A 22,132-nucleotide genomic window follows, 5' to 3' on the forward strand; every position below is an offset into this window, starting at 1 on the left:
ATATATGCAAGAAGCCAGAGGGGAGAGGGGAGAAAACGAGTGAAAAGGTGGGAAAAAAAACCCAGGCCTGAACACTTCCAGGAAAGAGCAGGCGTTTCATGTGGATCAATCAAGGCTCTGACGTCCTGCGGGTTTGGAGGCGGACAGTCTGTGAGTGAAGGGAAACGGAGGTAACGTATGGCCTCCACATGTGGGTCCATAACACGGTTACAGGCCTCGCGCTTACAGACCTCACAGCTCTATAAAGTCATGCCTGTTGCTGTGCCCATGGAAGCTGATGGGGAGTCGCGGTTGCTTGTGAGTTAACGGTAAATAGGCCTCCCGGTTCTGAGTGCGTGCGCAGGCAGAGCCTGATGTCCCACTAGAATGGCGGCAGCTGGGGTGACGCTACTGTTCTGTTTTTAGAAACAGCACCTGGAAGTCTTTCAGTGAAGATCCACTTCTAAGCAGCTTGCTGCGCATTCCTACACAGAGGAATACGACCAGATGGATCTGTTTCACATATGACCCTTGGGCTCAGCAAAGTCCATTTTTACAGTATTATTTAAGCTCCTTGACATGGCGCCTGGACAGATTAGAACCATAGACATGAATACACGTTTATACGTCTATGGTTAGAACACAGTCTGCTGGTCACTGAGAGGAATGCCTGATAAAAAGGCAGCATGTGGCCATATTTTGTGTATTAAATGCATGTTGTGTTTCTGAGTCTGCTCAGGAAAAATTGAATGTTTGTACATTTAAAAAGAAAAGTGCCATGGCAGGAATACTTCAACATGGTACGCGTGGACATTCAATGTGCTGAATGATGCCCTGACTGTGAAGAATTGATGCTGAAAAAATAAAATGGCTGGCAGCGCCATCTAGAGACTTATAATCAAAATACAATTCTTGTACATTTGGTTAATTCCCTCTGAAAAACAAAACACACCTTTTTAACATCAGTGTTACAATAGCAGTTAACTAAAAAGAGTAAAAAAGTTTGATTCAGTTTACAGTTAATCATTTATTTTGTTCAGTGTCAGTTTATATTTTCACATCCTAGTTCACACAGCATTAATGTCATCATCCCCAGTACACTCACGTTCAAACCTGCCCATGTTACTCAGTGAGTGTGTCATGTCTCATACCGTTAGGTAACTTCAAACCTACATTCTGATGTTATGGCGTTAGAAAGGCTAGGTGATATTATGCTAATTGCTTCTGTATATAGATTTAATATATCTGCTGAAAAGATGACATGCATTCAGAGTATAACTGATGATAAATGAATCGGACACATAGCCTACTGCAGATACATCATATTGCGTAACACAAGTTAAGAGAAGCATATTGTTAAACACCTTAATATCTTTATATCTATTACAAAAACTGAGGCCTAAAGTCAGAGACAATGCTCTTAAAGTGAGGTTACTATCAGTAGTGTGTTACACTGTATGTAGTAGCTTCCAAATGGTTATGATATGATAAGTTCTGATAAATGCCTGTAACACTGTTGAACGCTTATCTAGTCCCATATAAAACAATAAAACCGCAGCACATTATGTGGGCCTGCGGAAGAGATGGCAGTCTGTTTGCTGTGTTTTTACCTAGAGACAACCACGACCCACACTCTAAAGCAATGGTCCCCTAAACAGAGGATGAGAATGAACAGTCTTAACCTCAGCAGTGTCTGACAGCGTGATTACTGTTATACGATCACCTGCCGGCACTTAGGTTTAAAAGTTAACAATATCAGTGCAACACTAGTAAGAAAGTAAGAAGAGACAGGCGGACAGACAGAGAGAGAAAGGTAGAAATGTTTGGTTTCAATACCCCCTACAAACACAGGAGGGTGTGTAGCTGTGTGTTTGAGGACTGAACTGCTGTGTACCATGCCAGATTAACGGAGAGAGAGAGGGGGAGAGAATGAGAGAAATAGAGAGAGAAAGAGAGGGAAAGGGAAAGAAAGAGGAGGAGAGAGAAGAAGAAGAAAAAGAAAGATAGAGTGAGTGGGTGGGAGGGAGAGAGAGAGAGAGAAAGAGAGAGAGAGAGTGAGTGAGAGAGGAGGAGAGAGAAGGAGAAAAAGAAAGATAGAGTGAGGGGGTGGGAGAGAGAGAGAGGGAGGGAGGGTGCTGGCTGAGCTCTGTTGGCTGGAGCTGAGGAAAGGACAGCTGGCGTAGCAGCCTAGTCGGCTGTGAGGCTGTCTCTCTTAGTGGATGATATCCAGCAGCAGACGCTTGAAGTCGCCGCCGCAGTCTGAGCTCAGAGCCTCCTTCAGGGGAACGTCGTACTTCTCGAGGTACATCTCTTTAATGGTCTCCAGATCAATCTGCCAAGCAACCAACCACATAAAACAAACAAACAAACAACTATCATACATAAGGAAAGTGTAAGGAAGACTTACGTACATATTATTTACATACATCACACATAGTAACGTATAGATGTTCATAATAAAAACACAGGTATTTACATATCTATAAAACTAATCTCTGAAACATTTGAAGGATCTTCCCTACATCCTGACATGATTGAAGATCCTTTTTTGTAACCACTGCTCCAAACTGTGCTGAACATACAGTACAATTAAACATATGAGATGAGTTAAGCTGTGAACGACACAAGCATGACTGCCGTCTCCCACAAGGAAACCCTCTGTAACCCTGTGGCTGTTTGGACCAGACCGCTGATGGTAATCCATGACCCGGGCCTGCGGCCTGCAGCCTGCACCACAGACAGCCCACTGCCATATTTCCAAGCCTGCCGTACCTCGGAGCGGCTCACGATGATGCGGATGAGTGTGTCCTCGTCTGTGCCACCTCCTTTCATGGCTGCGTTCAGTCGGCGAGCGAAGTATAGCTGGGGGTTTTTGGCACAGCGGACTGTTCCCACATCCACACAAACAGACAGAAGCATTGAGCAATATTCATCATTGGAGAGCTGCAGTAGACAAGTCCATGTTGTTTTGTCAAGAAATACAAATTGCCCAACACAGCAAACTGTACCTTCAAAGTGGTCAGTTTGACAGAACTACCTTTAATAAACTAAAATATCATTGCAATTATAGACATTCATCCTATTATTTTATGCCATTTAGCAACTGGTCCTATAGGTCATCTTATGGTATATTCTAACATACATTATGTAAGTACAGGAATCTCTTAATACAGCAATATTACATACCTAATACTTTTATAATTTTTTAATTCAAATATAGGCTCTCTGTGAACAATAAGGCAGTGTGCAATAAGGCTCAGTTGGGTCTTTCTGGTTGAACATTAATGATCTGTAAGTAGGTCATCTATCAGGAGACATTTTGGAGCCTTCAGGGGGTCATACCCAGGGTGATATAGCAGTCCTTCAATGTCCCAGTGGCCTCATCCTCTATGGAGTCCAGAATTTCAGTGCCAGAGAGCTAGACAGATAAATAGAAACACCTTGGCTAAACATTGGATCACATCAAGACAATCAACATCACCAGAATAGTGCACGTACACTTGGAGCGTTGTTGTAGACAATATTTGTCTATTTGTAAAAGGGCTCTCTAGTCTAGGATGCAGTGCCTGCATGCAATGTTTATTTTCCTATGCAGTTTTAGGTGGCCCAAGAAAAAGTGATGAAAGCTATTTATCTAGTCTGCATGTGATTTATCTAAGTCCTTTGTGAACGTACTGATTCATAGAACTTGAATGTGGCCTGGAGTTGCAGGTAGTTCCTGTGTGTGAGGATGTGGGTGAAGGTGGACTCATCTGTTCCAAACCGAGCCTCTCCAGCCTTGAGAAGAAAAAGAGGGGGGGAGGGGGTTCTCATAAAGCACTTTGCATTTAAAACAGGTGTTCCCCATTCTCATTCTCGTCTAATGCATTTATTCAGGCAATCATACTTGCTAGGAAAGTACATTTTAAGAGGATCTTTAGGTGCATCTGGTGAATGTGACTGCAACTGAAGTCTGCAGAAAAGCAATTGTTGTGTAGATTTTAGGCCCGTTCTTTGCCATTATGAACCTTTAAAAAAACCTTGTGTGCATAAAGAGAGTAAACATTACTATTAATAAAAGAGTAATCTTACCTCGATTAATGCTGCTGCATCTTGCTCTGCTAAGGCCTCATCCACCTCGAAGTTTTCATCCCTGATTGCCTGGTGGTGAAGAGATCAGGGGCCGTATTCACAAAGAATCTTAGGGCTAAAAGTAGCTCATAAGTGGCGAATTTAGGAGAAACTCCTAAAAATAATGGGCGTGTCAGTCTTAAATGTAGGACTCCTAATTTTTTTTACTAAGAGCAATTCACAAAATATTTTATCCCTAAAAGTAGCACCTAAGTCTAGGACAGCTTAAAACTCCTCATGAGGACTCCTAAATCACTAAGACCTATTCACAAAAAATCGTAAGATGGCTGCAGCCGACTTGGAATTGATAAAAGACATTGCTTAAACCGTGAAGGTATTAATATTGTCGTAGAATTAGCGCGGGATGCAATGACGCCTTTAAACAACGATGTGTCCCGAAGTGAAATGTTTGGAAACATAAAGTCAGCCGTTTAATTCATCAAACTATCAACGCACTGTAGACCCCACATCATCCAACAGTTTATCCAGTTGCTTTTGGACAATCGCCTATTACACAATATCAAAGTAAATTCCATGGCGATCGCAGGAATGTCCAGTGACGGGACACACATTACAATAATTCGTCCACCGTGGCCTGGATGTACCGATGACTCGTGCATTTCAACGGAGAGCGGTCGCAGGTTTTTGAGAACTTACCAGCTGGATGCCGCTGGGGTGACAGTGGCTATTGGTCCAGGGACCAGTAGGCTTTCGCCTAGGCTACGGTTCACGTTCGTTTCGCTTTGATCAATTAAGATTGGAGGGCTTGAAGGGCCGTATGTGCTGATATTTGAAGTGGTCAAGGGCTGGAAATATAATAGCCTAACAGTTTGCTGGGTGCTTTAATTATTACTGCCTTGATTACATGCAATTGCCGTATTATATATTGATCGCTTTCTAATTATCTTATCGTGCAAAGTGTCATTCCCGTTGGATGCACAAACTTGTCATCATGCGTGTGCATTCTGCTAACTGCACTGTCCATAACTATTTAATATGACTTAATTTGAAGCCTAGGTTATTCTCTTATTTTCAGTTGATATAGTGGGATTGTTAGAGGGACGTCACGAATGAGTTTTTAATGAGAGAGCCTGTCAACAACCAATCACCGTCCTCACCCCTTCTAAACTCGTGCATTAGAATCGACGTCATCCATAGCAACGGAGTTTTTATCTTAAGCTTAGGAGTTGGTATTATCCTTAGTATGAGTAGGTCTCAGAGCCGTTGTGAATCACTTTTAAGAAATTACTCCTACGTAAAAGGTTTTAGCGCGAGTTAGGAGCACTCCTAGTGGTAAGATAAAAGGCTTTGTGAATACGGCCCCAGGTTTACAATCTTGATGGAGGTGTACATTTCCTCTTGGATTTCACTACCATCAGCTGCATTCATGAACACTGCCACCACATCAAACTAATTTGGTGCAGTAAACATTATAGTAAGGCTTATCTGAAATGAACACCCGTTGATACCTCACGGCTGATCATTTTCCGTTCAGGAATTTATCCAATACAAATGGCAACATGGGTTCAAAAGTTTCTCCATGACATGTCAAAGGGGCTTGTGTTCAGGCAGCACCCATGATTCAGTGCTTTATAATAATAATTATAATGGGAACTATGGGCCAGGATATGACTCACACATCTTTCAGAGATGGAGGTAACAGGATGGGTGTGAAAGCTGAGAAAGAATGAACCAAACTATGCCAGAATACCAACCTAACCAATCAACAAATACATCCCCCTGGGAAGCAGGAACTTCAGCATCGCATAGGAAAGGATGCAATGTTAAGATACCCAAATACATAATGGATCTAAAGGCAATTATCTTGTTATGCTTTAACTTGTGTTCACAAAGACATTCTACGAGGGCTAAATAGACACTGAAGTGCCATATCGATAGAATAGCCTACATTGCTTGTCCTACTGATATACGTACATTGAGTTCTCCATACATTGTTTGTGATAAAACACTTTGCAAATAACTGCTGACAAGTCCTGAGTAAAAAATAAAGGAATTCCTTTCGGGAAACCTTACCTCAAGCAGAGAGGTAAGCAAGTTCCTCACATCTCCACTCGTGTCATCCTCAATATCAGCCTCTAAGTCACGCTCATTTACTGTTGAGGAAAACAGAAATGTTACTAGGATTTCTCCAGAATATGAAATTCATAATTTTATTACCATCAACTCACACATACCTTGGGCATAGGCATCTTTCAGGTTTTTGATATCCTGTTGAGAGGAATAAAAGTGACAAGAGTAATATAATTATTAAGACATTAACTTATTGTGACGCTACAACTTTTGTAGAATATGATTCATGTTTTCCACCCTTTCCATGTCATGCCTCCACACATTCTTCTATTCTTCTACCCTGAGTGTTTGGCTTGCACACACATTCTCCACTTATACTGCCGCTCTCAACATAGGTCTGTCACTAAGACGTTTTAAAACCATTAGCAGCCACCAACCTCACATACAGCTGAGGATTACCCGACACCTTTACAGACAGGTTTTCACATTACAAGCTTAGCCTCTTGCTCAGTGGAATTAAATATTTGTGCCTTATTAATCATACTGTATAATAGTGATTGACATGACATGGCATCCATCCTATCCAAAGCTTCCGCCTACATGCTAAGAAAGCCTTTGCTCATATAATGAGAAGTCTTCTGGAACATGAAGAGGAGTTATTACTTCTGTAATCGTATGCTATTGTGGTCGTTTGCTTTGATGTTCTTGACCTGGTTGCTGCTGGTGCACAGGATCTCCACCAGCACGTCCTCGTCGGTGCCGGCTCCCTTCATGGCCCTGCGGAGCTCCTTGGCGGCGTAGATGTGCGGAGGGTGCAGCATGGCGACGATGGCCTTCTCAAAGCTGCCCGTCAGCTCGCTCTTCAGAACCTCCTCCAGCTCCTGAGAGGAAGCACAGACACATGGGAAGCACAGACACACAGACACAGCTTTATCATGATATAATAAGACACTGAATGAATTGAAACTACTGTGTATGAAATATAGCATGTATACATATAATAAACTTGAAAAAAAAGTTTGGAAATGTGCTAATTGGCATTGTATTTTATATCGTTGGAAAGCCTGTTTATTCACCTTGACAAAGATGTCCAACTTGTAAGGATCATGCATTTGTGGGATGAGCAGCACAGCTGATTATGTGGGTAGCGCCCAAGTATAACTTGCCCATATTCTCTGCCAATAGTAGCCAGTGTATTCTCATGTTGGCATTGACTCTTGTTTTGAGTTGTTTGGTGGATTGGATGATTGATCTCTCGATCAGTGACAAGTAACAAACAAGACGTATTGGCAATTTTACACTTTATTTCGTTTATACAGTCAGGAGCCTCAGTAGCGTATGGAAGAGCCATACCAAGCCACAGCAGCCTGGCACCTCCTCCTCATGCTGGTCACCAACCTGGTCACACATTGTTGTGGGATGGCATTCCATTCTTCAACCAGGAGTCGTTGTAGGTCAGCCAGCGTGGTTGTGTTGGTCACTCTAACACGTAGAGCTGATCCCACAAGTGTTCAATTGGATGAGGTCTGGACTTATGGCAGGCAATTCCATTCTCCCTACTCCCACATTCTGGAGGTAGTCTGTGATAACCCTGGCTCTTTGGGGACAAGCATTGTCATCTTGGAGGATGGAGTTAGGTCAAAGATTGTGGAGATATGGGATTGCCACTGGCTGCGGAATCTCATCCCAGACCTCAACCCAATTGAACACTTGTGGGATCAGCTTAGACGTGCTGTACACCACTACTGAGGCTCCTGACGGTGTATAAAGGAATAAAGTGTAAAATTGCCAATACGTCCTGTTTGTTCCTTGTAACTGATTGAGAGTTCAATCCACCAAACAACTCAAAACAAAGAGTCAATACCAACAGGAGAATACACTGTTAAGCACTGGCAGAGAATTTTGGCAAATTTTACTTGGGCGCTACCCACATAATCAGCTGTGCTGCTCATTCCACAAATGCACGATCCTTACAAGTTGGACATCATTGTAAAGGTAAATAAACAGGCTTTCCAACGATAAAAAAATACAACGCCAAATATCATTGTAACAACAGAGAAATAATCGACCAAACATAAATGTCCAAACATATATTTATAATCCAGTCCTGTACACTCAGGGTTATGATACTTTAAATTAGTCAATGTTTAAACAGTACAAGTCATCAAACACTGATACTATGTTTACTTCCATAATGATTATAAAAATCACTTTGTGCTTTGTAGTACCATAGAGGTTTAACAATTTCCCTGTTATAGAGAAAGGCTTCCCTAATCTCTTTAAGAAACATAATTTCTGTTGATAAATAGTTTTTCTTTCTAGGCGTAAAGGGCCCAGTATGCCTATGTAATTGCCCGTGTCAGACAGAGACAGCTTCTGCCATTAAGCCCTCAATCTATTCTCAGACACACCTTGGATTTCAAAAGTCTGTGTAATAAGGCTCTTTACGGAATGCACGAACACCCACACAAACCCAGAACAGCCGTAACAATATACTTACGTCGTCATATTTTTCAAAATAAGCTTGCTTTATTTCCACCCTCTGGGCAGCAGAGCGGTTGGCCAAAATGGAGATGATGGCCTCTTCATCGGTCCCTGTGAAGGGACCAGGAAGTTGTTTGCAGTAGGATTCTGTGACTGGAATGTCAGCCACTTGTAAGTAGACTTTATTTATTTCAAATGAGGGACCAGATTGGTTTTCTTTGGAGGACATCTTTTTTTTAATATACTTTTGCAATGCCATTATATGTCTATTGTGTGCAGAGTATTCTTATTTTAGTAAAACAACATACAATTCCATACTACCAACCATTAATTGTGAAATATAATCTCTGATCCTGTTGATGTACAAACTTACCCAAGCCTTTGCAGGCTTTTCGTAAAGTTTTGATATCAGATGTCACATCAAAGTCTGCATAAGGAACAATGGTGGGCTGAAATAAAAGAACTCTCAACATTAAATAATTACACAACATTTGATTACATTTCTCTGTAATCGAGAGACAGACTCTGTCCTCCCAATCTCCACATTCGTTTTATCGGCCTCTTTGCTAAAGCACAGCAGCCAAGAAAGGGTACAATCGTGTTCGCTGAGTCATGGGATGCTGGTGTGCTGGCTAGAATAGCGTCTCTCGCCTCGCCCACCGTCCTTTCTGCCTGTATGACTTTATTGATCACAGCTGGGTTATATATAAATTCCCCAAGCCGTGGGTGGATCCTACGGCATCATGCGGCACGGCTCAATTTTTTTTTTTTTTAGCAAATATCATTGCTAAGAACATAAAGAAAGTACTGAAAAGGCCATCCGTCTAAATCGTATGGGTTATTTTAAACGAACTTTAAAAAGCCTATAAAGCCCTTAAAGCCATTCGATTTATGGTAGTCTACTTTTTGTCACATGCATAACATCTGGCAATGAAGTGCAGTTTATATTTCCCTTTAGTTCTTGCGCACTTGACTCTGACAACTTTTAAACGATAAGATGCCGAACAAAAACAAGCAGCAAAAACATATCAGAAGCAGTTTGAAATTCACTTTATCACTCACTTGAACGTTTCCCATTTTCAACAGCGTTGTCAGGAAGTCGCTCTCCGTCTGATGTCAGTCTCTCTGTCTGCTCCCAGATTCTGACAGGCCTGTAGAACCCCGGCTGGTCCTCTCCACCACCGCATCGCTGACGTCATGCATGCAAGCTAATTAGAGGTGGAGACGAACTTACAGGAAACACCCGACTGTAGAACACAGGATGGGTATGTGCACCAACAAAATGTGTTCAGTTACGGCTCGATGATTTACTACGACATACATTTACTGCGATTACCCCTCAGTGTTCGGCATTTTACTATAACACACATTATCAGAAATCATCACGTAGCCTAACTTGAATAATAATAAACAATATAGACTTTTATTTTTACGTTCACGGACGTGCATAGAAAATTCAAAGAAAATAATAAATACTATTTTCATTGTTTTTGTTTCATTAAGAGGTTAGAAGGAAAGTGAGACACCTTCTACCTTGGTGTGGTAAGGTCACAGCCCGATTTGCATAGGTCGCTATTGCATGCTCAGGTTTTTGTAAACTTGTTTTGGCAGTCTATGTTGTCTATAAGGTCTGCTGAACATCCTTTTCCTGCACAGAAAGTCATTATATGCTGCACAAAGCTGCCTCAGATGTTTAATTATATCAAGAAGACAACTTATCTGGAGTTGAAATTCTACACATGCCTTTTAGGGGCTTTAAATAAGCAGACATTTGGTTATTTAGGGTACCATAGGAGGACCATCGTCTCCACATAAATGCTGTGGCATGTTGCATGCACCCCCCAATGGTTAAGTTCAACTAGGTATTAACTACAAGTGCGTCATATTCTTATTTGTCTGCAACATCTAAACAGTTTAAATCTAACTGTGATATTTGTGTCATGTAGGCCTTGAAATTAGCACTTGTAATACAGGAAATACAACAACCATCTATAATCATTCTTAGGAAAGAAATAGATCAATACATGCTAGCTATCAGAATCATAATAATGAACTGCGTGACTGTGCAAAGTGGCCTTGGTACTGTCTCTTAAACAAACAGCCATTGTCATCTGCGCTCAAACAAAACAGCAGCAACCCACACTTTCTCTGTGTATTGAGAGCTGACCAGCCGCTGACCAGCACACGCATTCAGAATGGAATGCCTTTGATTCCCCTCAATACTATTATTCATTCGAAATTACAGGATGCGGCCATTGTCTGCGATATCCATGAAGTAATGCAGCCGGCTAGAGACATAGCTATGAGCCTTCTGGATTTAATGATAGGAGGGGTATGCTAATTCATCCAGTTTACTTTTTAGATTGGAATGATTTCTTCCTGGGGAAATCATTTGATGTGACCATGCTATGGTCTCATATGCCCCACTCAGTCCCTACATGGACATCAGAGAATGTCTCTGAAAGGTGAGCTTTAATTATCTATCTGACTTTTCACCAGTGAGCTTTTGTATGCCACATATTACGGATTTGCATGTAGTTATAAGAATGTCCTCAGGGAGGCAATGTTGTCCAGATGTACCCAAAATGTACCCCCCTGTACTCAAAACCGAGGAGGTTGAGTCTGCATAACCGAAAATTATTTATGCATATGCATTGCACATCTATCCTCCCAGGGTAGTTAAGTTTGCATTTCAGTGGGTCAAAATACACGAGCAGGCCCTAAGGATTGATGATTAAGGCTAAATGTGCTGTAGGCATCTGGTTTATTAAGCTTTTCTGAAGAGGTCAGAACCACAGGTTTTAGAGATTTGCTGGGCATGCCATATGGGATGGAGTGCTGAGTGTGATAGAGGCCCTGCTGTTCTCTCTCCTTCAGGTGGGCAGTGTGTTATTTATGGGTGGACTGGATCATTGTGGAGCAGGCGTAGAGATGGTTCATTTCTGACTTTACCTAGTAAGGCCATAGATACATGCATACAATGTGTCTCGAAAAAAAAGTAGTCATATGTACAAATATGCTATTTGGATTGTAACTGTGTGTGATTAATATGCCTGCACAGGCTGATTTATCAGTAACTTTTATATATGTTTTTGCTGCTTTAAAGCTGCAAATACCTAATATGTTCTTTATTGTAAGCCCTATTTGAGTGCTGCTTAAGAAATGTTTATAATGGTACTCTGATAATATAGATCAACAAGAGAGTATTTCCTTTAGTTAACCTTAGATTAACAGCCTCATTTTACACCTAATCAGCTGAGAAAAGTGGTTTCAGTGGGAGAACGTGTACTTTGGGCTTTGTAACTTTGCAGACCATTTAAATACACAAAAAAGCTAAATAACACAATTATGGAAAAGCATTATATGTCCTCTTTTCATGGACGGAGGAAGATGAAAAGTTAAAGCTTGGTTTTAAATTTCATAGAAATGTTTATTGCATGGGACAGGGGGTATTTATGTACATGCTATCACAGTAGAACATAATATAAATCTACAATGTAAACACCCACCCCCACCCTCACATGTGGATGCAACACTTGTTATTTGACATCAGTACAAGCACAAAATACAGTGGATTAGGCAGGTATAGTTTCCATTGAATAATGCTTTAAAAGTCTTTACAGCAGTCTAGGTGGGCAGTGATGTATTGTGTACTGTCATGCAGAAGCCACTGGAGCACTACACCTTTAAGACACACCCCGCCAATCAACATTACTGGTTATGTTTGATCAGTGTACCTTTACCGTATACTATGGCACGTATACCATGGCTACAGTCGAGTGAAGACAGCAATGCAGAGAAACAATAAATAAATAAATAAATGTTCAACATAAACGGAACAGTAGCGTGGGTCTGCTCATCCATGCGATACCCATTTTCCACACGTTGAGTAAATCTACTATGCGGCCGAACCTACTGCACAACACTTGTTTCTAAACAAACATGCAAACAAACTTTCCTGTCATGACACCATTTTTGGTCTTTAACAGAAGTAAGTGTACATCTTTGGTACAAAATGGAGAACGGGGGTGAATTTAAAATAGCTAATTGGCAACATATAACCGATTCACCTTTGCTTACTTGTAATGTGTGACAAATACAAACATATTTGTTATATTTATAATTGAGTTCGATGAAGGGAATTTAAATGGAAATCGAAACAGACTCCCCATGTGATATATTGGTGCCTCTAATGCAAAAATGTGTTTGAGCGTGTGTGATAGAGTGTGTGAAATTCACGCTTGTATATGCCTAATGAAGAAGTTGTGTGACATGCCAAGAGTGCTATTTTAATTGGCCTGGAAAAGAAGCATCCTGACAATGTAATTTGTAATGTTTAGTTCAAAAAGGGCACTGGCTGAATCGTAAACAATTCACACTGTCACTATAATACCTTTAAGAACCAGCTTCCGCAACTACTTTCCTAATTATCACAACGAGCCAAAAATCCTATACGATATTTACCCACTGGTGGATCTAGGTTTTGTGTGTCGAAACCCATGTATTTGTATTGTCAGTCAGAGAAGAGCTAAGAACAAAAGCCAGATGACTAAACAATCATTGCACAAGTGAGGAATTACACAATCACTCTCTACACGGCAGATAAAGTGACTCTGAATTGTATAATTGCACCAAGAACAACATGTCTGTTATAGTTTAACAAATAGAATAACAATCTGAAAACAATCTGGAATGCTTGTTCAGGGGACCTAACAGAATCAACAAGGCAACGTTGAAAAAAACTATCAGTCCATTCTTCAAGGGCACCTTCTGGATTCATTACATCCAAAGATCAGGTTGAGGGAGCTATGAGAAGAAAACAGCTTCACACAATACAATCTAAGTATCATGCGCTTTCACTTGGCAGCCATTTTGTCCTAAAATTCCCATGGGCAGACATCTTCCTTATTGACACTCTTTAGTGTCCCGGCAGGCTTAGGATTTGAAAGTTTGTCTCTCGTTGTGGAGGTGCTGGCACTGGCACCATCTTTGGAGGTACCGTCAGGCACAGTCTCAGCATCCCATGGGCAGACGTCTTCCTTATTGAAACTCTTTAGTGTCCCAGCAGGCTTAGGATTTGAAAGTTTGTCTCTCGTTGTGGAGGTGCTGGCACTGGCACCATCCTTGGTGGTACCGTCAGGCACAGTCTCAGTATCCCAGGGGCAAACCTCCGCTCTCTTGCTCTCCGTAAGCCCTGCTTCCTGGGTGGAGCTCCGTCGCCTACCAGTGGCCGTCATGCCAACCTGGCCGCTTTCGGACGACTGGCTGACCCGCCGCCTCTCGGAGCCCTTGCTGGACGAGCTCCTCCTCTCCCTGCTCTTGGAATGCCGTCTCTCCTCATCCCTTTCCTTGCCTTTGGAAGAACAGGAACCTTTCCTCTTGGAATGAGAGTCCTTGGATTTGGTGTGGTGAGAGGGGCTCACGGCTCTCTCCTGCTTAGGGGACGGAGGAGCGTTGTAATCCCAAGGGCAGATCTCCACCATCAGGACCGGGGGCTGCAGCAGGCTCCCCGTGGACTTGGAGTGGTCTGAGTGCAGAGTCTTAGGTTTGCCATTGGTGGGTGTCACGCTCTTCTTACGGTTGGTTCTGTCTGGAGACAGTCCAGCACTCTCCATGGGCTCCTCCATGTCCCAGGGACACACCTCGGGATTTGGGGTCAGGTTGAGTGGAGTTCTCGGTTTTCTTGGCATCATCTCGTCTCTATCCCCTGTCTTGTCCCTTGAGCGGCGACGATTGGAGGGTGACTGTCCCATGCATTTCTGCTTCTGCTGTGACCTTCCACTCTTGGGGCTGCCCCCGTGGACTGAAGTGGTCTCACACAGGGCAATGGACACGTGTTTCTGGCTTTTTCCCTCTGAAGGAGTGGGTAGATCCTCTACCTCCCAGGGGCAGACCTCAGACAGGTCGTAAAGCTCCTTGCTCCGGCCAGCGTCGGAGCAGATGGATGGCTGGCTCCCACTCACCTGCTGTTTCATGATGCCCATTTTGCTCGGGGTCTTGGAGTACTCCACTGACTGGCTTATGATCATCTTCGGGTAGCCCTCTGGGGACTCGTCCACCTGTGATAGTCTGCCATCTCTGGCTTTGAGTCCCTTCTTACTGGCATCCTCCACGCTGTGGGTCTTCCCTGTGAGTCCCAGGGTGCGCTCCCTGGCACTGGCAATGACGCTCAAGGACTTCTGCATTATGCTTGTCCTGAGGTGGATGGGTTTCTTGTCGGCAGTGAGGTTGTGGGCACTTACCGACTTGCACACCAGAGGAACAGACTCTGCTGATTCGGCAGGCTCAATTTTCGGGGCATCTGGGACTTTTTTAGCTTTCCTTCCCATCAGCGTATCCAACAGGGAAATTTCAGGTGTGGAGCCTTCCAACTTCTCGGTTATTGTGCTTGCGCTGGGGTCCCCATTCTGGTCACAGACATGGTCGTAACTGTGCGACCTCTTTACAGAGGACATCTTGTTCTTCAGGGAGTCCTCCCGGTACTTGGAGTCAAGGTGGTTCCTCCTGAGTGTGCTGCGGTTGCTCCCGTGGTCGCTGCCGCCATCCCGGTCCTCGCGGCTGCACTGACGGCTCACCGTCTCTGGGATCTCTGTGATGCGCCTCATGAGGGATCGGCCGAGGCCTTTCTTGGAGCTGCGCTTCTTCTGCAGGTGAGGGTTGTTGGCCAGCATCTTCTTCCTTTTGTAGACCTCCAGTTGGGTGTAAAGCTTCTTCAGCTCCTCCTGTGGCAACAGTCAGAGTCAGAGTCAGAGGATGGGAATAGTCAGAGGATGGGAATACTCAGAGGATGGGAATAGTCAGAGGATGAGAATACTCAGAGGATGGGAATTGTCAGGGGTTGGGATTAGTCAGAGGATGGGAATAGACAGAGGATGGGAATAGTCAGAGGGATGGTAAGAAAAGGAGTTGAAGTTAATTAAGCCACATTAACCCTCCTGCAGGGGAGTTTTGAAAATTCGCATAAAAGAATGCGTTAATCAACAGTGTAAGATTTAAAAAGTAGCAAAATGAAACTAATGATTCGAACCTTGGGGTAATCCTCACATTCATTCCTTCTTTAACGGTATAATGTTAGTGCTGAGACTGGCATATATAACATATCATTATACTGTAGTTTTCAGAATTGATGTCAGAATTGATTGTGAATTGCGACCCAAAAGCAAAGGCTACGACAGGTAGGTCCAGTAGAAAGCTTTAAAGGGTAAATTAGGGGTCCGTTCCTGTAAACATTTGTGCCACCTGGGAAATGCCCTGGGTTCTTGCAATGGAAACTAAAAGATTATAGTTTATAATGTATCTCTACTTCAGTATGTCCATTCATTTATTCAACTATAAGTGTAGGGAAGTATGTATTTTCTTGTATTGTTTTTTGAGTCCTTCTAAGTTCTCTCCCTTATACATCGCTTTGGACACAAGTGTCTGCTAATTGACTACATGTACGTGTTCTGACCCGTATGTCCTCTGGGTCCAAACTGTGCTCACTCCACGCAGAGGTGATGCTGCTGTTTAAGTAGGAGCCTGAGCGACCCATATCCAGCTCATCCTCAAAGGCTTCTGTAGCAATGTCATCTCTGGTGTGTGTTTCTGAGGAGAAGAACTACAGGAGAAACAACAACAACAACAACACCGCCATGTCATTCTCTGTTCTCTGTCATGCTGGAAGCTTTACAAACTGCAAAATACAGCCGACTCACTTGAACGCATTTGGTAATTGGGTGACTATTCCACCGAATGCATGGAGCGTGGAATAAGACGATTCATGATTTGGATTTAACTCAGTGAGGAACAAATGTTCGTAGAGGTTACCTTAGGGACAAACATCAGGCCCAGTGTCACAGTGACAGTCAGGTGTGTGTGGACGAAAAATAACGTTAGCATCCAGTCAGGGTGTAGCCCAGAGGCAAGGGAGAACCTAAGGACAGAGTGGGAAACAAGATAACAAATGACATGACTGTGCGTGTGTGTGTGTGTGTGTGTGTGTGCGTGTGTGTGTGTGTGTGTGTGTGTGTTTGTGTGTGTGTGTGTGTGTGTGTGTTTGTGCGTGGGTACATAACTCTGGAACACCTCTAGAATCCAATCTTCCTTCTTGAGAAGCTCAATGGGGAAGGGAGATCATTAAGGAAACCCCCCTGATAAAAACCTCAGCATGGATCAGTACATTGTGCTTCCCTCTCCCACTGGCAGCTCCCTTCCTACGGCCCTACCAGAGACCTGCAGCTGCATGCAAGTCACTCAACCTCATAATTACACTGTGCACACTGTCATGTCTCCTGAAAGGTTAACTATGGCCTGGCACAATAAAAGGTGCTGGGCAAAACGTGAGCAAGGCCACCTCCACCGAAGTTCACCGAATAAGCGAGGATCGGTGGTCTCTAAAGGTCGACCACTGCCGCCGTGGCAACTCGGAATAATGAGATTCCGCTTCATTAATCACATTAGTCATTCAAGACGGGTGTTTTGGCACATCACTCGGGAGTGGCATCACGACTGGCTCCCAGACACACTGGCTGCTTATCTCCCCACTGCAGCAGCCTGCTGTGTGGCTGGCTCACAGGAACACAGGCTGAATAGGTGAAAGGATTCTGCAGGAAGCTTCTGTCTTGCGCGGCGGAGCAGCGGGTCTCGGAGTGGATTGTACTGTAATTACTCTGAGCGAAGCCGTGAGTTATTTGTGCAGGGTGCCGGCGCTTTTGGAGAACAAAGTGACAATAATAGGAGGAAAATTGCCCTAGGAATGAGGAGAAATCAATACTTGCGTCAATAAGGTCTTTATTGTGAGTGCAAAGGAGGTCTTCCTTTTGGAAGGAAAAGTCTATTTTTAGTTTTGTGAGAAAAACTAACAGTGAGCCAACCATTTGCAGATAGTCGCAGCCAATTTCTTTTGGTTTCATAACAGTGTTCCTTAAGGCATGTATTATGCATACCCACTACCTACCACAGACACACAGACGCACACACACACACACACACACACACACACACACACACACACACATACACACACACACACACACACACATCTAAACTTAAACGAATGGGCCTTGTATGGAATTGGAATGAAATGTTTTATCAGAACCTTTAGGAACGTGATGCAGGAGCAGACGCTTGAACCTCCGAATGAGGGCTCCCGGAGCAGATAGGTCAGAAGACAGGAACTGGGGTTGCAGAGTTTATTTTGAGCCGTGGCAGATTTATGCAGCGGCTGCATATTTCATTTACCTCTTGTGAAGTGCTGTCACTGCCCTATTCATTTATTCCATGACAACTGCCCCCTCTGTGTCTCTGGATGTTTAGCACAAATGTGTACCATTGTGCACTCCCTGTTGTTGTTGTTGTTGTTTTGTGACCACATCCAGTGTCTTTGTCCTCTTGACAACATGGAAATGGGAACTTCACAACAGATATAGCCGTAATTGAACGAGTAATGTGCAGACCAAATAAACGCCTGCTGCCCAGTTGGCTAGCAGCATTCATAAACACTGTTCGCGAATGTAATTATCCATTTGAAAGATTAAGTCAGTTGGGGAAGCAGTAGAGAAGTGATGTCAGCCCCTTTCATGTCTCTAACTACATCTACAGGCGCGGTAGCTTGTAGTGCCCTATAAAGATATGAACAACAGCTGAGAATTTTTGTATGAGCTGTCAACAGATATCTGTAGAATTTGAAAATTCAAAAACACTCTCAAATGGAAAACATACGACATTACTTAACGATAAATAAGACCCCTTAGAGATAGTTAAGGTATTACCATATAGCGAATGGCACAGTCTTTTGATCGTACAATTGTACATTTTAAACTAACATATTACAAAATATTCATTCTCTCCACACATCAAAACACATACACATACAGCCTTCTGGCTTGTGGCTGTGTGGGTGTTTTTTGGATCCGAGAGATGAAATGCGGAGATGGAAATGTGGTCCGCGCTTCAGCGAGACACATCACACATTCAGCTTGGTTCTCTGGGAGAATTTAGATAAACATGTACGGGCAGAGCCTGCATGTGGGTGGGGGAAGAAGGGGGTTATTTCTAAATGTCCATGTACCAGTCCAGCGCTATACAATTACTCCACTGACAACAGACATACACACACACAAACACACACACACACACACACACACACACACACACACACACACACACACACACACACACACACACACACAAACACACACATGCGTGCACGTACTCACACATAAACACACAATCACCGTATCCTCAATAAAACTAGCTGACTTTGATAGATATCTTCAGTCAGTGACTCTGGCCTCTGCTGATGGCTCACCTAATGATGTGGAATATTGCAGAGATGAGGAGCTCGTTGTAGATGGCCACGGCCATGTAACGGGGCTCGTGGAAGGCGGACGGGACGGAGCGCACGGCGTGGCACAGGTACACCCCCCACAGGAGGAAGAGGAACTCGGCTGTGTAAGAGGAGGAGAAGAGAACCACACCCTTTACCCCACTCCTCAAGCGAGAGGCCACACCTTTACCCCACACAGTTACCCCACTCCTCAAGCAGAGAGCCACACCTTTACCCCACTGGGCTTTACCCCACTCCTCAAGCAGAGACACACCTCCTCAAGCAGAGAGACACACCTCCACAAGCAGAGAGACACACCTCCACAAGCAGAGAGCCACACCTTTACCCCACTGGGCTTTACCCCACTCTTCAAGCAGAGAGACACACCTTTACCCCACTGGGCTTTACCCCACTCCTCAAGCAGAGAGACACACCTTTACCCCATTTCACCCCCTATCCTTTAACCCGCTGGGTTTTAACCCCCTGACAGGCTGTCATGAGCTAGGCTGTTAACTATTAGTAGAATAAAAACCGCACTCTCAAGCTTTTCTCTTTAGAAATAAAACCAGTTTATTTTCGTACAGACGCGTTTCGGCCTTACGCCATCGTCAGTGTGTAGAGCTAGGCTGTGCCTGGGATCCTGGGTTTGGCAGCTGAGGAACACCTGGGTGTGCCTGTAACAGATCCCTTAGGGAATGGCCCATCTAGGGTCGCCTATCTAGTGTAAGTCACAGGAGAGAGGGCTAGACAAATAGACCTGTTTGTGAGAGGGCATAAACACAACGGAGAGCAACTTGTGTGTGGAGGAAAAGTTAGATGTATTCTCGACAATCTAAATGTAATGTAATACATTTTTATTTTACATATTGAATGGATTGTGTAGGCCAACCATTGATTTAAAAAAAAAGAAAAACGATTTTCTAATAGTATCCACAGCAGTTGCTTGGGTTACAGCTCTCTACTCTCTCCTATTTCCTCTCTCCTCTCTCCTCTCTACTCTCTCTACTCTCTCCTATTTCCTCTCTCCTCTCTCCTCTCTACTCTCTCCTATTTCCTCTCTCCTCTCTACTCTCTCTCTACTCTCTCCTATTTCCTCTCTCTACTCTCTCTAGTCTCTACTCTATCTCTCTCTCTAGTCTGTCTCTCTTCTCTTTACTCTCTCTCTCTACTCTCTCTCTCTCTCTCTCTCTCTCTCTCTCTCTCTGTGTAGTAAACTCCTGCCCTGTCCTGCCCTGCCCTCACTGGGGCTATTTCCAGGTGCAGCGTCTCGCACCCTTGAAGGCACATGCATTTCCCCCCTGTCACCACCCACGTCTTTCGCATGGTTTTTCTTTTTCTCTGTCTCTCACACACACACATACAAACACATGCTCACACACACACACACATACAACCACACACTCACTCACACACACACACACACACACACACACACACACACACACACACACACCACACACACCACAAACACACACACACAACCACACACACCACAAACACACACACACAACCACACACACACACACACACACACACACACACTCACACACACACCACACACACACACACACACACTACCCCTCCCGTCCTGCAAAAGGCTGTCAGTAAGCCTGCTGTTGGCTCCACATCCTGATTCTTGCCCGGAACTGCACAGCCCGTGCCTCCCAGTCTTCCATCTCCTGTGAGCCAGGATCCAATTATACAGCAGCCTCTACCTCCATAGGCCGATACTCCCCATTAGCTGTTCTCTCTGCTAACCCCCCACAAACATCCTTTTGTCTCATGGAAGAAGTGTGTGGGGGGTGAGGCTGACTTTCAAAACCGCCGGCTGCAACTTATCCTGACTCGATCAATTAAATAAAACAATTTTATATTCTCTTTGACAAAAGGTATTTGAGCGAACACTGAACAATTAGTGTTGTGTTACGACAACAAATTGTTATTATTGTGTCTATAAGGCCAATCCACACAGCCACAATTATTCAAAGGTAAGTACATTAGTACACACTACATATGCTCTTTCAACTTCAATGGCCACAAGAACAAGGCAAACAACAACAAAAAACAACAACAACAAGAGGATCAAATCAGAAACCGTCACGCTAAACGCACAGTGGTGCGCCCGAGAGAGCCTCACCGACGGCCATCATGTAGTCCCAGCGGTCCAGCAGGCACATGCTGAACTGCAGGCCCTCAGGGGTGACGCCCACGTCGATGAGAGTGCGCTGCGGGTCCGGGTGCTGGATCACGGCCGAGGTCCAGGCCACCAGGAACCAGCAGACCACCAGCAGGATAACGCCCAGCAGTCGGAGCACCCTGCAGCTGGTCATGTAGGGGATCCGCTGGGCTGTGCGTGACAGGAACACCTTCAGCACCCTGCGGAGACGAGAGAGGAGAGACGAGAGAGGAGAGAGGAGAGAGGAGAGAGGAGAGAGGAGAGAGGAAGAGGAAGAGGAAGAGGAAAGAGGAGAGATGAGAGAGGAGAGAGGAAGAGGAAGAGGAGAGAGGAGAGAGGAGAGAGGAAGAGGAGAGAGGAGAGATGAGAGAGGAGAGAGGAAGAGGAAGAGGAAAGAGGAGAGATGAGAGAGGAGAGAGGAAGAGGAAGAGGAGAGAGGAGAGAGGAGAGAGGAGAGAGGAAGAGGAAGAGGAGAGATGAGAGAGGAGAGAGGAGAGAGGAAGAGGAAAGAGGAGAGAGGAGAGAGGAGAGAGGAGAGAGGAAGAGGAAGAGGAAAGAGGAGAGAGGAGAGATGAGAGATGAGAGACGAGAGAGGAGAGAGGAGAGAGGAGAGAGGAGAGAGGAAGAGGAAAGAGGAGAGAGGAGAGATGAAGAGGAAAGAGGAAGAGGAAAGAGGAGAGAGGAGAGATGAGAGAGGAGAGAGGAGAGAGGAGAGAGGAGAGAGGGTAGAGGAGAGAGGAGAGGGGAGAGGAAAGAGGGTAGAGGAGAGAGGAGAGGGGAGAGAGGGGAGTGCTGAGCCATGTTATCCCATACTGGAGCTTAGGGAGATGTTTTAGGCAGCTTACAGCAGAGGCAGGGAGAGGCTTACAGCCTGTGGTGGAGGAAAGCTTTGTGTGCTGAGCTGATACTGTATATATCTTACTTGTCATTGCAAACATTAATTAATTAATTCATTCATTCTTTCCATTTCTTTCCTTCCCACCTTCCTTGTTCCTTTCTTTATTTCCATTTCCTTCTTTTTTCTTCATCTCTCACTCTACTCCAAT

The 22,132-nt window shown here is 44.2% G+C and overlaps 2 protein-coding genes across 2 annotated transcripts in view; both read right to left on the reverse strand.

Annotated features, from left to right (window-relative positions):
- Positions 1–1,026: 1,026 nt before the first annotated feature.
- Positions 1,027–9,749, reverse strand: anxa13l (annexin A13, like). The gene is made up of 11 exons (XM_080836567.1): positions 9,667–9,749; positions 8,978–9,053; positions 8,621–8,715; positions 6,831–7,001; positions 6,285–6,318; positions 6,124–6,203; positions 4,051–4,119; positions 3,655–3,756; positions 3,322–3,397; positions 2,752–2,864; positions 1,027–2,311 (listed from the first exon to the last, which is right to left on the reverse strand). The coding sequence occupies exons 1-11, from the start codon at positions 9,679–9,681 to the stop codon at positions 2,192–2,194; spliced, it is 951 nt and encodes a 316-aa protein (XP_080692693.1). The 5' UTR covers positions 9,682–9,749; the 3' UTR covers positions 1,027–2,191.
- A 3,732-nt stretch (positions 9,750–13,481) lies between these two features.
- The window catches only part of gpr158b (G protein-coupled receptor 158b), a gene marked incomplete at both ends in the record, with an annotated part of 49,987 nt that continues 41,336 nt past the window's right edge, over positions 13,482–22,132 (reverse strand). The window contains 5 exons of the mRNA XM_080836267.1: positions 13,482–15,326; positions 16,055–16,201; positions 16,411–16,516; positions 18,893–19,031; positions 21,048–21,286. Of these exons, the coding sequence (XP_080692393.1) occupies positions 13,482–15,326; positions 16,055–16,201; positions 16,411–16,516; positions 18,893–19,031; positions 21,048–21,286 (2,476 nt within the window). The remainder of the gene's footprint in view (positions 15,327–16,054; positions 16,202–16,410; positions 16,517–18,892; positions 19,032–21,047; positions 21,287–22,132) is intronic.

This window comes from Sprattus sprattus, assembly GCF_963457725.1.
Source record: "Sprattus sprattus genome assembly, chromosome: 4".
In the NCBI taxonomy this organism is placed as follows: Eukaryota; Metazoa; Chordata; class Actinopteri; order Clupeiformes; family Clupeidae; genus Sprattus; species Sprattus sprattus.